Genomic DNA, 14,866 nt, shown 5'->3' with positions numbered 1-14,866 from the left:
AGATTGCTGCTATTTCAGTGGAAACAAAGCCACATTACTAAAAATTCTGCATGCAGAAAGTCGGGAAGCTCACAAAATATGTTGTAACTATTTTACCCCACCTAATCGTTTTTTGATTTGTTGACATGTGATACTTACCTGCTCTGTGTAATAGAATTGCACAGAGCATCCCTGATCCTCCTCTTCTGGGGTTTCCTGCCGATACTTCAGGTTTCTCCCCTTCTCAGTGTACCACCATAGAAAGCCACTTCCTATGGTGACACACCCGCGGTCTCAATTTCAAACAATGCTGCCTGCGTTCATAGACACAGGCAGCGCAGCTCGGTCCCACCCCCACTCCATCATCACAGGATTTGACTCCTGCTGCCTAAGGCAAATGCAGTGAGAGTGGGGAGAGCCGCTACAGAGGGCACAGCGCTGGATCAACTGACGACTCAGGTAAGTATTTAGGGGGGTGGGGTGGTGATACATGACTGGAACATTTTTTTTTACCTGAATACAGGGAATGCATTTAGGAGAAAAAATGTTTAGGCTTCAGAACCACTTTAACTTAATGTAGAGCTTTAAACCATAGTAAACACTGTTTTTTATGTTGTACCTACACGTTAGCCTATAATAAGACTTACCTGTAGGTACAATGAATATCTCCTAAATGTATTTAACATAAACATAAATTGTTTAGGAGATATTGCAATGTGTAGCAGCCGGTGACGTCACCGGCGCATGCACTTTGTGCTCTTAATGAACGACACACTCGAGTTTGCCGTTCACTGAGAGTGCTGTGCCTCGATTGTGGCTCCCGTGCGGGAGTGACGTCATTGTGGTTCGGCCATTTAAAAGGCGGAAACCCACGAACCTGGAAGGAAGACCGGGTGAAGATGGAATCCCTGTCACCAGTGACAGCGTGCCCCTGCAGGGATCCATTTTGTAGGTAAGTTTGTCATAATCTGCTAGGATGAGGCGCATACTAGCACATTATGACAGAAGCCTGCAAGGGGACCTTTTTTGGGCAATTTTAGTACCACTGTAAAAACCTTTCTTATGTTATTATTATTATTTTTTTTGCAGTACTATAGCCCCATTTTTTTACAAGGCATATACTATTGGGCATAAATAAGACACTTTAACACAAGAGTGTCAAGAGTGTTGTTTTAATTCACAAAATATTGTGTGCATTGTATATGACATTAGAGTCAAACTTTAACACCAGATTACGGCAAACTATTTTCAGCCATGTGGCAATTTTTTTTCAAATTTTATTGAGCTCAAATTAGAATAAATGTCACTTTTTAAAATAAGGATATCATGGTGTGTTAACTTTGTCATTTGATCACCAGGTAAAAATGCATGATTTATTGGATTTTTTTTTATTATGAAAATATGATAAAGTGATTTGTTGAGCAATGTAGATCCTAAAAAAAAAAAAACAAAAAAAATGCCTGGACTTCAAATTTAATCTCATCTGGTAAGTATGTAAATGCATATACTATATACAAACCCGATTCCAAAAAAGTTGGGACACTGTACAAATTGTGAATAAAAACAGAATGCAATAATGTGAAAGTTTCAAATTTCAATATTTTATTCAGAATACAACATAGATGACATATTAAATGTTTAAACTGAGAAAATGTATAATTTTAAGGGAAAAATAAGTTGATTTTAAATTTCATGGCATCAACACATCTCCAAAAAGTTGGGACAAGGCCATGTTTACCACTGTGTGGCATCCCCTCTTCTTTTTATAACAGTCTGCAAACGTCTGGGGACTGAGGAGACAAGTTGCTCAAGTTTAGGAATAGGAATGTTGTCCCATTCTTGTCTAATACAGGCTTCTAGTTGCTCAACTGTCTTAGGTCTTCTTTGTCGCATCTTCTTCTTTATGATGCACCAAATGTTTTCTATGGGTGAAAGATCTGGACTGCAGGCTGGCCATTTCAGTACCCGGATCCTTCTTCTACGCAGCCATGATGTTGTAATTGATGCAGTATATGATCTGGCATTGTCATGGTGGAAAATGCAAGGTCTTCCCTGAAAGAGATGACATCTGGATGGAAGCATATGTTCTAGAACTTGGATATACCTTTCAGCATTGATGGTGCCTTTCCAGATGTGTAAGCTGCCAATGCCACACGCACTCATGCAACCCCACACCATCAGAGATGCAGGCTTCTGAACTGAGCGCTGATAACAACTTAGGTTGTCCTTGACCTCTTTAGTCCGGATGACATGGCGTCCCAGTTTTCCAAAAAGAACTTCAAATTTTGACTCGTCTGACCACAGAACAGTTTTCCACTTTGCCATAGTCCATTTTTAAATAAGCCTTGGCCCAGAGAAAACGCCTGCGCTTCTGGATCATGTTTAGATATGGCTTCTTTTTTGGCCAATAGAGTTTTAGCCGGCAACGGCGAATGGTGCGGTGGATTGTGTTCACCGACAATGTTTTCTGGAAGTATTCCTGAGCCCATGTTGTGATTTCTATTACAGTAGCATTCCTGTATGTGATGCAGTTCCATCTAAGGGACCGAAGATCACGGGCATCCAGTATGGTTTTCCGGCCTTGACCATTACGCACAGAGATTGTTCCAGATTCTCTGAATCTTTGGATGATATTATGCATTGTAGATGATGATAACTTTAAACTCTTTGCAATTTTTCTCTGAGAAACCCCTTTCTGATATTGCTCCACTATTTTTCGCCACAGCATTGGGGGAATTGGTGATCCTCTGTCCATCTTGACTTCTGAGAGACACTGCCACTCTGAGAGGCTCTTTTTATACCCAGTCATGTTGCCAATTGACCTAATAAGTTGCAAATTGGTCCTCCAGTTGTTCCTTATATGTACATTTAACTTTTCTGGCCTCTTATTGCTAACTGTCCCAACTTTTTTGGAATGTATAGCTCTCATGAAATTCAAAAATGAGCCAATATTTGGCATGACATTTCAAAATGTCTCACTTTCAACATTTGATATGTTATCTATATTATATTGTGAATAAAATATAAGTTTATGAGATTTGTAAATTAGTATGTTCTTTTTTTACTCACAATTTGTACAGTGTCCCAACTTTTTTGGAATTGGGTTTGTATATTGTATATATATTCGCAAACACACACTAATACGACTTGCAGAAAAATATAGTAATGATAATTCGCCTGCAGGGGGAGACATTGTACTAAAAATGATGCCTGTGCAGCGAGAAACCTGCAAACAGCATTTCTCAACCTTTTCTTCTAATGATTGTTATATCTACAAATCACAGTATATTAGTATTATGGTCACTGAGGAAAATTTTCCTTATATTTGTGGTCATTGGGAATACTCCCCGTTCGTTACAGATAGCTAAAGAGATCATCAGTGTCAGTGGTTGCTTACCTAAGCACAAATTGCTCATGGTTCAAGGAATCCATAGCAATCTCTGGACGAATTCTAGTGTTCCATGGAACCCTGGTTGAGAATGGTTAGTCTAAATGTTTATTAGTTTGACTTAGGCCCCTTTCACATGATCGGACCGATCAGGTCCGCGTGTACATTTTTCAGGTGGACCTGATCGGGCCACCCATTTTATTCTATGGAGAGGCAGATGTCAGCGGATTTGTGTCCCCTGACACTCGTCTGTCATCCAATCCGACAAGATCCGCTTAAAACAGACGGATGGTGATACCTTTGCCATCGGTCCAGCGGGTCGGATCGGATGAATGCTGTCCGTTTTCATCCGATCTTCCCATAGAGGAGAGCGGGACTCTGACAGGTCTGTCTCTGCACAGAGAGCGGAGACTGACCTGTCATCTGCCTGCTCAGCGGGGATCAACAGAGCGATCCCCGCTGAGCTAGCGTATTCCACTGAGTGGATCCTCCCCCCTGTGAAAGGGGCCTAAAAGCTCTGCAAAATAATAGATAAAATGTTACACTATTCATTTGAAAAATAATGAAACCTTGCAAATGGATATAACAGTTGATAGGCAGCAGCAGCTTACCATTCATTCCATCACACTTGGAATTTCCAACATTAAAGCAAGAAGTCTTCATATTGGACGGAAGGATGTTCCACCACTTGTACTCAAAGCCTAGGACCGGCTCTGTGCCAGCGGCACACTTCTTACACTCTGCAGGTAAAAAAAGGCACGAAACATATTCTAACACTATTCTAATTAAATTACACAAAATGCAAATCAACATACAGCAAAGACAGCTACTGTATTAGGTTTGCTTATAAGCCAGTGTTAATATCGTTGACTAAAATATTTTCATCAATGAAATTAACACTATTTTAGTCTATTGAAATACGACTAAATCGAAAACAATTCAGATCAATAAAATACGACTTAAACTAAAATGGCATTTTAGTCAAAAGACTACGACTAGATATCATCAAAATCAGGACATTTTTGTTAACTAAAATCAAATGGGTTTAGGTAAATTGTAATGCACGGACACAGATTTAGCCTTTGTGATATATAACTTATAAATTTGCATCTGTAGTGCATGTTCAAGACTGTCACAATTATATATTCTATTGAGAATCCACCGTACCCAACTCAGGCTACATTTTATGGGCGTATGCCCTGATTCCAAATGCGCTAGATGTAACAGGGATGTAGGGGACCTAATACACTTGCTATGGAGGTGCCTGAAGCTTCATCGCTACTGGAATGCTGTGGCTAGTACGGTGAACTCTGCATTTCAGATCTCCAAAGACATGGATCCTAAACACTATACACTAGGTTTGCTTGATGCTGTAATACCACATAGGTATGTTCCCACTTGCCGCCCGTCCACCGCCAAATGACGGCAGAGTGGTGCGGCGCTCGTTCTGGGACGATGTCATATGACAGCTCCCCAAAATGGCTCATTACTAGGACACGGCATGACCCAGATCTTGGTAAAGTGCCAATGACGCAGCTCTTTACATATGTGATCGTCTGTGTCCAATCACAGCCGGTCACATGTAAATAAGGAGGTGCCGTTTATCTGCGCTCCTCGCCTCACACTGTGAGAATGTGTGGTGAGGAGAGCTGATCAGCGGCTCCTCCTCGAAGGGGTTACCAGGACAGGTAATCAAGGCACTGATCAATGACCCCAATTAGTGCCCATCAGTGACCTCAATCAGTGCCCATTAGTGATGCCAGTCAGCGCTCCTCCGTGCCTGCTTATTTGTGCTGCCCATCAGTGCCACCTATCAGTGCCCATAAGTGCCACCTATCAGTGCCACCAATCAGTGCCACCTATCAGTGCCCATCAGTGCCACCTATTAGTGCCCACTAGTGCCGCCTATTAGTGCCCACCAGTGCCGCATATCAGTGCCCATCAGTGTAGCATATTAGTGCCTCCTCATCAGTGCCACCTAATCAGCGCCCTTCAGTGCCGCCTCATCAGTGCTCATAAGTGCCACCTCATTAGTGCCCATTTATGCAGCCTATCAGTGCCAATCAGTGCTGCTTCATCAGTGCACATCAGTGAAGGAGAAAAATTACTTATTTTCGAAATTGACTGACAGAAACTTTTTTTTCTTCAAATTTTTGGTCTTTTTTCTATTTTTTTTTTGTAAAATTTAATTTGGGGTACAGCGTTGCATAACCGCGCAATTGTCATTCAAAGCGTGACAACGCTGAAAGCTGAAAATTTGCCTGGGCAGAGAGGGGGTGAAAGTGCCCAGTAGGCAAGTGGTAAAGAGGCCGCATCCAGAGCATTGTTTCAGGCTCGCAGGCTCATTTTACTTCATTGGACTTCCAGTACTCCCCCTTCACTTCAAATGTGGCCTGCATAGATGGGCACAATGTTGAGGATAGAAAGGTTGATATATCAGCATAGGGATAGCTTTTACAAATTTTAGAAGGTATGGGGTAGTTAGTTGACTTCTCCTGCTTTGGCCTCAGCTGATTTAGTAATAACCAGGGTATTGTTGTGAAATAGATGACAAAAGTGGATATGTTTAACCTCTTCAGCCCCAGAAGGTTTACCCCCTTCATGACAAGGCCATTTTTTTGCAATATGGCACTGTGTTATTTTAACTGACAATTGCACGATCATGTGACGCTGTACCCAAATAAAACTGATGTCCTTTCTTTTCCACAAATAGAGCTTTCTTTTGGTGGTAATTGATTACCTCTGCCTACCTTACCTATGTTTTGCGCTATATACAAAAAAGAACAACAATTTTGAAAAAAAAAAAATGTTTTTTACTTTATGCTTTAAAACATACCCAATAAAAAAATGTAAATAATCAAAATTTCTTCATAATTTTAGGCCAAAATGTATTCTGCTACATGTTTTTGGTAAAAAAAAATCCCAATAAGACTACATTGATTGGTTTGCGCAAAAGTTATAGCGTGTACAAACTATGGGATATATTTATGGAATCTGTATTTTTTGTTTTGTTTTGTTTATACTAGTAAAGGTGGAGATCAGCGATTTTTAGGGAGACTGCAACATTGCAGCGGAGAAATCTGACTCTGAGTGATAGTTTTTGGGGACCAGTGACACCAATTCAGTGATCCGCGCAAAAAGAAAAATGCATTGTCACTGTACTAATGACACTTCCAAGGAAGGGATTAACATCAGGGGTGATTAAAGGGTTAAATGTGCCCCCTAGGAGTGCTTTCTAACTGCGTGGGAGATGCTGTGACTAGGGGGAAGACAGAGGTCCAAGTTCCCACTAGGCAGAAACATAAGATTTCCATTTTCTCCTCTGACAGAATGGTGGTCTGCCTTGTTTACATAGGTAGACCGCCGTTCTGCCTCTCCCGAGAATGGTCAAGAGGTGCCGGCGAACATTGGGTCTGCTGGACCCGCTGTTTGGCTCTCGATGTGTCCAATCATGCGTGCCCAGACCCAGTAAACAAAATAACGTACAGGTACGTGATTTCGCACAGGAGGGCCGCCCTGCCACAGTATAAATGCGTAGGGCGGTCCAGAAGGGATTACTTTAGCTAGTAATGTTATGGCTGAAATTTGCATCCCTTGCTTTCCAAATGTCTTGTCTACCTGCTTTGTTATAGTGGCCCTAGTGGCCCGATTGTACTAGATACGGCTCTAAAGGGCACTTAAAGCATTCCCTTGACGTGAACTACAATACTGGTATGCTGAATTGATATCTGATGTGAACTACATGTACTTTTAATGTCTGGTTGTACAAATTAGTGGCATCTCAATAAACCTTTACCTGACTTAAAAAGAAAAAAACATTTTTTAGAGAAATGCCTAAAAGATGCATTACAATTGAACTAAACTAATTTGATTTTAGTTGACTAAAATGTGCTGGAGATTTTAGTCAACTAAAATATGACTAAAACTAAAACAATTCAGATGACTAAAAGACGACCAAAACTAAAATAGCATTTTAGTCAAAAGGCTATGTTTAAAACTAAATTGAAATTTGACATAAAAATTAACATTGTTATAAGAATCAAGTAACAGGAAATATGCTATAAGCATTCATAAATGTTATTTTTTCAGTAAGCCTATAAAAACCGTGGGAACATTTATGGATTAAAGAAGATGGTGGGCGCTCTCCTACACCTTCACCTATTGTAGGTAAGAGCAGGATCTATCTAAGAGCAATCTATAAAGTACTATTTCTTCACTTCACTGCTATACCTGGTTTTATTTGCTGCAGTTATGAAAGCTGACCATTCAGGATGGTGAACCCCACTATCCTATTCCATCAAAAACAAGATTTGGGTTTTTTTTTTTATGTCATGGAAGTCCTGTACTCCGACAAAGTAGAAGCCTCCATCTGAATGTACTTTATCACCTAATCACTTTACTTTTCTGTTGGGTGGCATGTGAGCACCAAATACTAAGGTGGTCTGATGTGCAATTTTTTATCAGCTCCCATAGGTGAAAGCCTTTCCCCACCCGCCACTTCATTATTAGCAAATCATTGTGATGGGTGGCCTTAATGACCAATAAGCATGTACAGGAGGAGGAAAATGGGTTTTGCTCAGCCATTATGTACTGGGATGACATATCTAATACCCATCTTACCTTGTTTTCCATCTGAGTAGGTCCCAAATGGACAAGGGGTACAAGTAGATGTCCCATTAGTGTAAAATCCTGGATTGCATGGTGGACAGGCCTCCTTTTGTCCTGATGCTGGAAGCTGGATGGCACCAGGTAGGTCTTCTCTGCATATTTTTGGTTCTATCCATTTATATATGATTTGTGTCTAATCAAAAGTGTCAAATAAAAATTATGAATATTATTCTCACATTATCAGTGTTGTCTGTAATGTTTAAATCTTTTAAAAGTTCAAAGCATTACAATACCAATTTCTAGACATGTGCATGACCAAAAAAATTGTTTTGTTTTGTTTCATTTAGATTCATTAATCTAGTTATTTTGTTTCATTAAATTCGGTTGAGCCCCCATTCACACTGGGGCGACGCTACTTCGCACCGCGACCTCCGAGGTCGCGGTGCGAGCAGCGCGCCGCTACCTCAGAGCGGCCGCCACGGACTTCGTAACATTGAAGTCTATGGCGGTCGCCTCCTGGTCGCCCCAAAGAAGCTCCGGACCCTTTTTCTGAGTCGGAGCGACTTGTGTCGCTCCTATCAGAACGGGTCCGCAGCTTCCCTATGGGAGGCGACCTGCGGCGACCTGTGAGGCGACCAGGTCGCCTCACAGGTCGCCCCAGTGTGAACCGAGGCTGATTCGTTCAATTCGTATTCAGGATTTGTATTCAGAATTTGTTTTATGTATTTTTCAAATTTTCTTTGAATTTACAGATTTTTCTGATTCGAAGCGTTCAAATCAATACATTTTGAATCGGTTGGATCTAAAACTTTTGGTTTTTAACCACTTAAGGACCACCCACCGTACATATACTGTGGCAGGATGGCCCTTAGGTGCAAAATCACGTACAGGTACGTGATTTTGCTTTAAGGCTCTACTGAGAAGTCCCTTCGAGAAAAACCCTCCAGCATTTCTGGCTGTGGCTATCTTGAGTAAGGGCAGATGATTCATGTAACATTTACGTCCAGGAATCTATCTGCTCCTAGCTCAGTCATACAAGCAGGAGGGTGTGCTTAGCTCAGCAAACCCCTCCTCCCTCCCTGAAGACTCCTGGGATGTATGACATCATTTGCCTTGGCATGGAAACCAAGAAGAAACTGAAAAAATGTACACAAAAAGATTAAAACAAGTTAACATGATAAACTTTCCTATCTATTAACTAATGCTTGCATCTTAAGGATTACAAATAATCAGAAATGATTGAGAGAGTGAAGTCAGCATTTCATCATACCTTTCCCTCCATGTCACAGGGTGTATGGATCTGGAATAAATCTTTGTTTGTGCACGGAGGACGCTCCACACACTTGCTGGATCCTTCATCTGAAAAAGAAACATGCACAAAAATAGCTTTGAATATTGTTTATTAGATGCTTCCTGGAGTGAGCTAAATGTAATGCACTGTAAATATGACACTTTCTTGGTGGGACTGCAATGTTCATTAAAGTAAACCCACTAGGCAAACTTTTCTTTTTTTCCATTTTAAATAGAGTAAGGTAGGATTATACCCATCAGTTTTTAGCCATCTGTGCACCATTGGTGAGATTTACCTTTACTTCCTGTCCTATAGAAAAAAACAGGAAGTGAGAAGACATCCCAAATTAAGGGAATCTTGCCCCCCCCCCCCCTTCTTACACCCACACAGTTCTCTAGTGACAGTCATTGAACTTATACTCTTCTAAAGTGACAGATACCGCACCTATGCATTTCTCAACTCTCATCTTCACTTTATCTACCTATTTCTCCACTGATCATCGCTGTACCTACCGCCTTTTCCACTGACCATCTCCACACTTACCCTACTCTCCATTGGATGTCACTTTACCTATTCATTTCTGCACTGACTGTTACTTCACCTACCCAATTTCCAATGAGCACCACTATACCTACACACTTGTCCACTGACTGCCACTACACATCCTGTACATACATCTCTAGTAACAACCGTTGAACTTCTCATGTGACAGCTACTTCACCCATGCATTTCCCCACTGCCCGTTGCTGTATCTACCTACTTCTCCACTGACTATTGCTGTACCTACCCACCTCTCCACTGACTCTCACTTTACCTACCAACTTCTCCACTGTGCTAATGTGCAAGTGAGTAGGGGTGCTGCCAATTATAAATTCTATCTAAACTGAATATACAGTAAACAATTGTTTATATTCAGTTTAGAATTTATAATAGGCAGCGCCCCTACTGACTTGCACATTAGCACTTTTTGTATTTTATGGGACACTACCACCAGGTGGCAGTCCGCAGTGAGGGCAGCAGCTGCACGTACCAACCTTATATACTATTTAGGTCCACAGCGTGGGTCAACCTTACTTTTTATCAACTTCTCCACTGACCATTGCTGTACCTACTCACTTCTCCACTGACTCTCATTGTACCTACTCACTTCTCCACTGACTCTCATTGTACCTACCCACTTCTCCACTGACCATCATTGTACCTACCCCCTTCTCTACTGCAGTGTTAATTTCGTCGACTAAAACCGACTAAAACGTTTTCGTCGACTAACACAATTCAGGTGACTAAAATACGACTAAAACTAAAATGGCATTTTAGTCTTAAGACTAAAATACGACTAAAACGAAAATGGCATTTTAGTCAAAAGACTATAACTAAAACTAAATCGAAATTTGCTGCCAAAAATTAACACTGGTGCATGCTCAAAGCATAAATAATAACATATTAGATTTTTCACTCCAGGACCAGCACTAGTATATAATGAGTTTGGAAATTGTAGAGAAATAATTAAATAATGCATTACAAATTACAATTGAACTACACCCATTTGATTATAGATGACTAAAATGAGTTTTAGTCGACTAAAATGTAGGGCGTTTTAGTCGACTAAAATATACTGGAGTTTTAGTCGACTAAATACGACTAAAACTAAAACACTTGCAGAAGACTAAAATGGGACTAAAACTAAAATGCCATTTTAGTCCTAAGACTAAGACTAAAACTAAATTGAAATTTGCTGCCAAAATTAACACTGCTCTACTGACTCTCACTCTACCTACCAACTTCTCCACTGACCATTGCTGTACCTACTCACTTCTCCACTGACCATCATTGTACCTACCCCCTTCTCTACTGACTCTCACTCTACCTACCAACTTCTCCACTGACCATTGCTGTACCTACTCACTTCTCCACTGACTCTCATTGTACCTACCCACTTCTCCACTGACCATCATTGTACCTACCCCCTTCTCTACTGACTCTCACTGTACCTAACAACTTCTCCACTGACCATTGCTGCACCTACTCACTTCCCCACTGACTCTCACTGTACCTACCCACTTCTCCACTGACAATCATTGTACCTACCCCCTTCTGTACTGACTCTCACTGTACCTACCCACTTCTCCACTGAGCGTCACTGTACCTACCCACTTCTCCAATGATCATTACTGTACACCTGCCCACTCCTCCACTGACCGTCACTGTACCTACCCACTTTTCCACTGACAATCATTGTACCTACCCCCTTCTGTACTGACTCTCACTGTACCTACCCACTTCTCCACTGAGCGTCACTGTACCTACCCACTTCTCCAATGATCATTACTGTACACCTGCCCACTCCTCCACTGACCGTCACTGTACCTACCCACTTTTCCACTGACCGTCACTATACATACCCAGTAGATTTCACTGTCCACATTTGTACATAATGTACCGCAAACTGCCCTGTTCTGAACACTGTGTTATACATTACATTCCCCAGACTGCCTGCGAGGATTGGGACTGCCCTGTGCAAAACCATTGCACAAAGCAGGTAAGTATAACATGTTTATTCATTTAAATAAAATAAGCTTTAGAATCACTTATCATGGATCACTCAATCATGGATCAAACAATCATTGTAAAAACATTAACCTCATATTTAAAGTGTTTGTTACCCCAAAATGTCATATTCCTGATTTTTACCTCCTGTACTATCTAATTGTATGAGAAAGTATCCTGTTCTCTTTGTATTCCTTCCTATGTGAAATCTCTGCTGTTCCTGTCAGTCCCTCTGCTTTCCCATTAAAAATTGACCACATTTAGCAGAAGAACACACCGTGGTCAGTTCTCTAGCTAGCCTGGGGACTCAGTGTACTCTCCTCCAATGATCAGACTTTTCCTGACACACACAAACTGCACAGCCATTCACTGGCAAGCTCAGTATGCTGCTGCTGCTTCTCCTCCTCCCAGCTCCTATGCAGCTGAGAGCAGAGGGAATGTGATCACTTAAAAAAAGGGAAAAAAGGTATTTATAATTCTTTTTTCTATATCTATACACAAATGTTTTGCCTTTCCTTTCAATTTAAACTGAATGGGTTGTTTTACAAGGTGACCGATTACAATCACTTTAAGACAGGATAAAGGTAAATGTTTGCGCTTCTCCACATTCCGTTTGAGGATGCCCCACAGATGCTCAATAGGGTTTAGGTCTGGAGACATGCTTGGCCAGTCCATCACCTTCACCCTCAGCTTCTTTAGCAAGGCAGTGGTCGTCTTGGGAGGTGTGTTAGGGGTGGTTATCATGTTGGAATACAGTCCTGCGGCCCAGTCTCTGAAGAAAGGGGATCATGGTCTGCTTCAGTATGTCATAGTACATGTTGGCATTCATGGTTCCCTCAATGAACTGTAGCTCCCCAGAACCGGCAGCACTCATGTAGCCCTAGACCACGACACTCCCCCCACCATGACTGACTGTAGGCAGGACACACTTGTCTTTGTACTCCTCACCTGGTTGCCACCACACACGCTTGACACCATCTGAACCATATAAGTTTATTTTGGTCTCATCAGACCACAGGACATGGTTCCAATAAACCATGTCCTTAGTCTGCTTGTCTTTAGCAAACTGTTTGTGGGCTTTCTTGTGAATCATCTTTAGAAGAGGCTTCTGGGACGACAGCCATGCAGACCAATTTGATGCAGTGTGCGGTGTATGGTCTGAGCACTGACAGGCTGACCCCCCACCCCTTCAACCTCTGCAACAATTCTGGCAGCACTCATATGTCTATTTCCCAAAGACAATCTCTGGATATGACGCTGAGCATGTGCACTCAACTTCTTTGGTTGACCATGGCGAGGCCTGTTCTGAGTGGAACCTGTCCTATTAAACTGCTTGTCTTGGTCACTGTGCTGCACCTCAGTTTCAGGGTTTTGGCAATCTTCTTATAGCCTAGGCCATCTTTATGTAGAGCAACAATTCTTTTTTTCAGATCCTCAGAGAGTTCTTTGCCATGAGGTGCCATGTTGAACTTCCATTAACCAGTATGAGAGAGTGAGAGTGATAACACCAAACTTAACACACCTGCTCTCCATTAACACCCGAGACCTTGTAACACGAATGAGTCACATAACACCGGGAAAGGAAAATGGCTAATTGGGCCCAATTTTCACTTAGGGGTGTACTCACTTTTGTTGCCAGCTGTTTAGACATTAATGCTGTGTGTTGAGTTATTTTGAGGGGACAGGAAATTTACACTGTTATACAAGCTGTACACTGACTACTTTACATTGTAGCAAAGTGTCATTTCTTCAGTGTTGTCACATGAAAAGATATCATAAAATATTTACAAAAATGTGAGGGGTGTACTCACTTTTGTTAGATATTGTATTCCTAAATACTATACACTAATGACTGGTATTTGTATGCATTTTCGTTTCAGTGCCTACAACATGACAGTAAGAATTTACCTGAATATTGGGTTTCTTGATTGCACACAGTGCATTCCTTGGCTCCTTTGTCAGAAAATCTGTTTCTGGGACACAACTTGCAAGAGGAGGATCCAGCTGTATCACTGTATGTGCCAGGTTTACAAGGAAAGCATTCTGATGTGTAGGCAACACCTGCAAAGATTGTAACAGATGGATTTAGCAACATGAAAGATGCAGTAAACGGGTGATGCAGTAAGCCAGTGATGAGTTCCACATATAACAGTTGATATCTCAAAGGCAGAGGGGTACAACTATCTTGGTGATTAATAACAGGTAGCTGCAGCAACCGTAGTGTAGATGCCTTGTCCCAACTTGCCCTATTAAAAGGTCTCCTTCCACAATAGATGGACTGCACACAAACTGCTAGCTACAGAGAATCCTCATTAAAGTAAACATTTCACAACATGGGCATGACCAGAAGCAGCTTGCCAAGTTTTGCAAGAACTGCTTCATCATAAGGCCTTAGGATTGGGCAGTTTATTTATTACAGGTAATACACAAAAAAAAACACAAAAAAAAAAAATAGTCCAGGCGCTCATCTAGCGATGTCCCTAGGTAATAATGGAACCAATTGTGAAAATAATGTATAAATAAGCTGTAAACTGTGACCTTCCAAGGCTGCCAAACCCTAAACATGGGATGAGATCATGAATAGGCAACACTGTAAAGAAGGGTGGTGCTCACTGGTGTCAATGGGTAACTGTCCTCTATAGATACAAAACCAAAAAATGTCTCTGTGTAATATCACTCATGTTTATTGAAATCATAAAGGGTTAAAAAGATCAACCATGACAGTCCCGACAAACCTCCCCCACCTTGGGTTGCTGTGGGATACCAAGGGGGGATGTACCAACAACAGGTTGATGACCGATGTTATTTGGGAGTCTGCTGGCGTCCCACTTGATACAGATGTTGGGTAAAAATGATGGAATAAAGAGTGGGGTACCTCGAGGGGCACGTGGGTGCCGTAGTCCAGCTGAGGGGAGGACACTGTGCGTGGCCGCCGCACGGCCCTACGATAACTGCAGCTTGCCTGTGTCGGATCTCCGGGTTGTCCGCAACTTCCGCGATCACCGGAAGTGACGTAGGGATCGCGTCACCGGAAGTGACGATCCGGAGGTCGG

General features: G+C 41.7%; 1 protein-coding gene across 1 annotated transcript in view; it reads right to left on the bottom strand.

The window, feature by feature from the left end:
• Positions 1–14,866, bottom strand: part of ELAPOR2 (endosome-lysosome associated apoptosis and autophagy regulator family member 2) — a 161,129-nt gene that overhangs the window by 46,600 nt on the left and 99,663 nt on the right. Inside the window, exons 7-10 of the mRNA XM_082253203.1 lie at positions 13,722–13,874; positions 9,246–9,334; positions 7,988–8,168; positions 3,979–4,107 (exon numbers count right to left, since the gene is read on the bottom strand). Coding sequence (XP_082109329.1) covers positions 3,979–4,107; positions 7,988–8,168; positions 9,246–9,334; positions 13,722–13,874 — 552 coding nt within the window. The remainder of the gene's footprint in view (positions 1–3,978; positions 4,108–7,987; positions 8,169–9,245; positions 9,335–13,721; positions 13,875–14,866) is intronic.

Source organism: Pelophylax lessonae (genome assembly GCF_965119305.1).
Source record: "Pelophylax lessonae genome assembly, chromosome: 4".
Lineage (NCBI taxonomy): Eukaryota > Metazoa > Chordata > Amphibia > Anura > Ranidae > Pelophylax > Pelophylax lessonae.
Note: the sequence above shows the minus strand (reverse complement) of the source record. Positions and strands in the feature narration are given on the sequence as shown.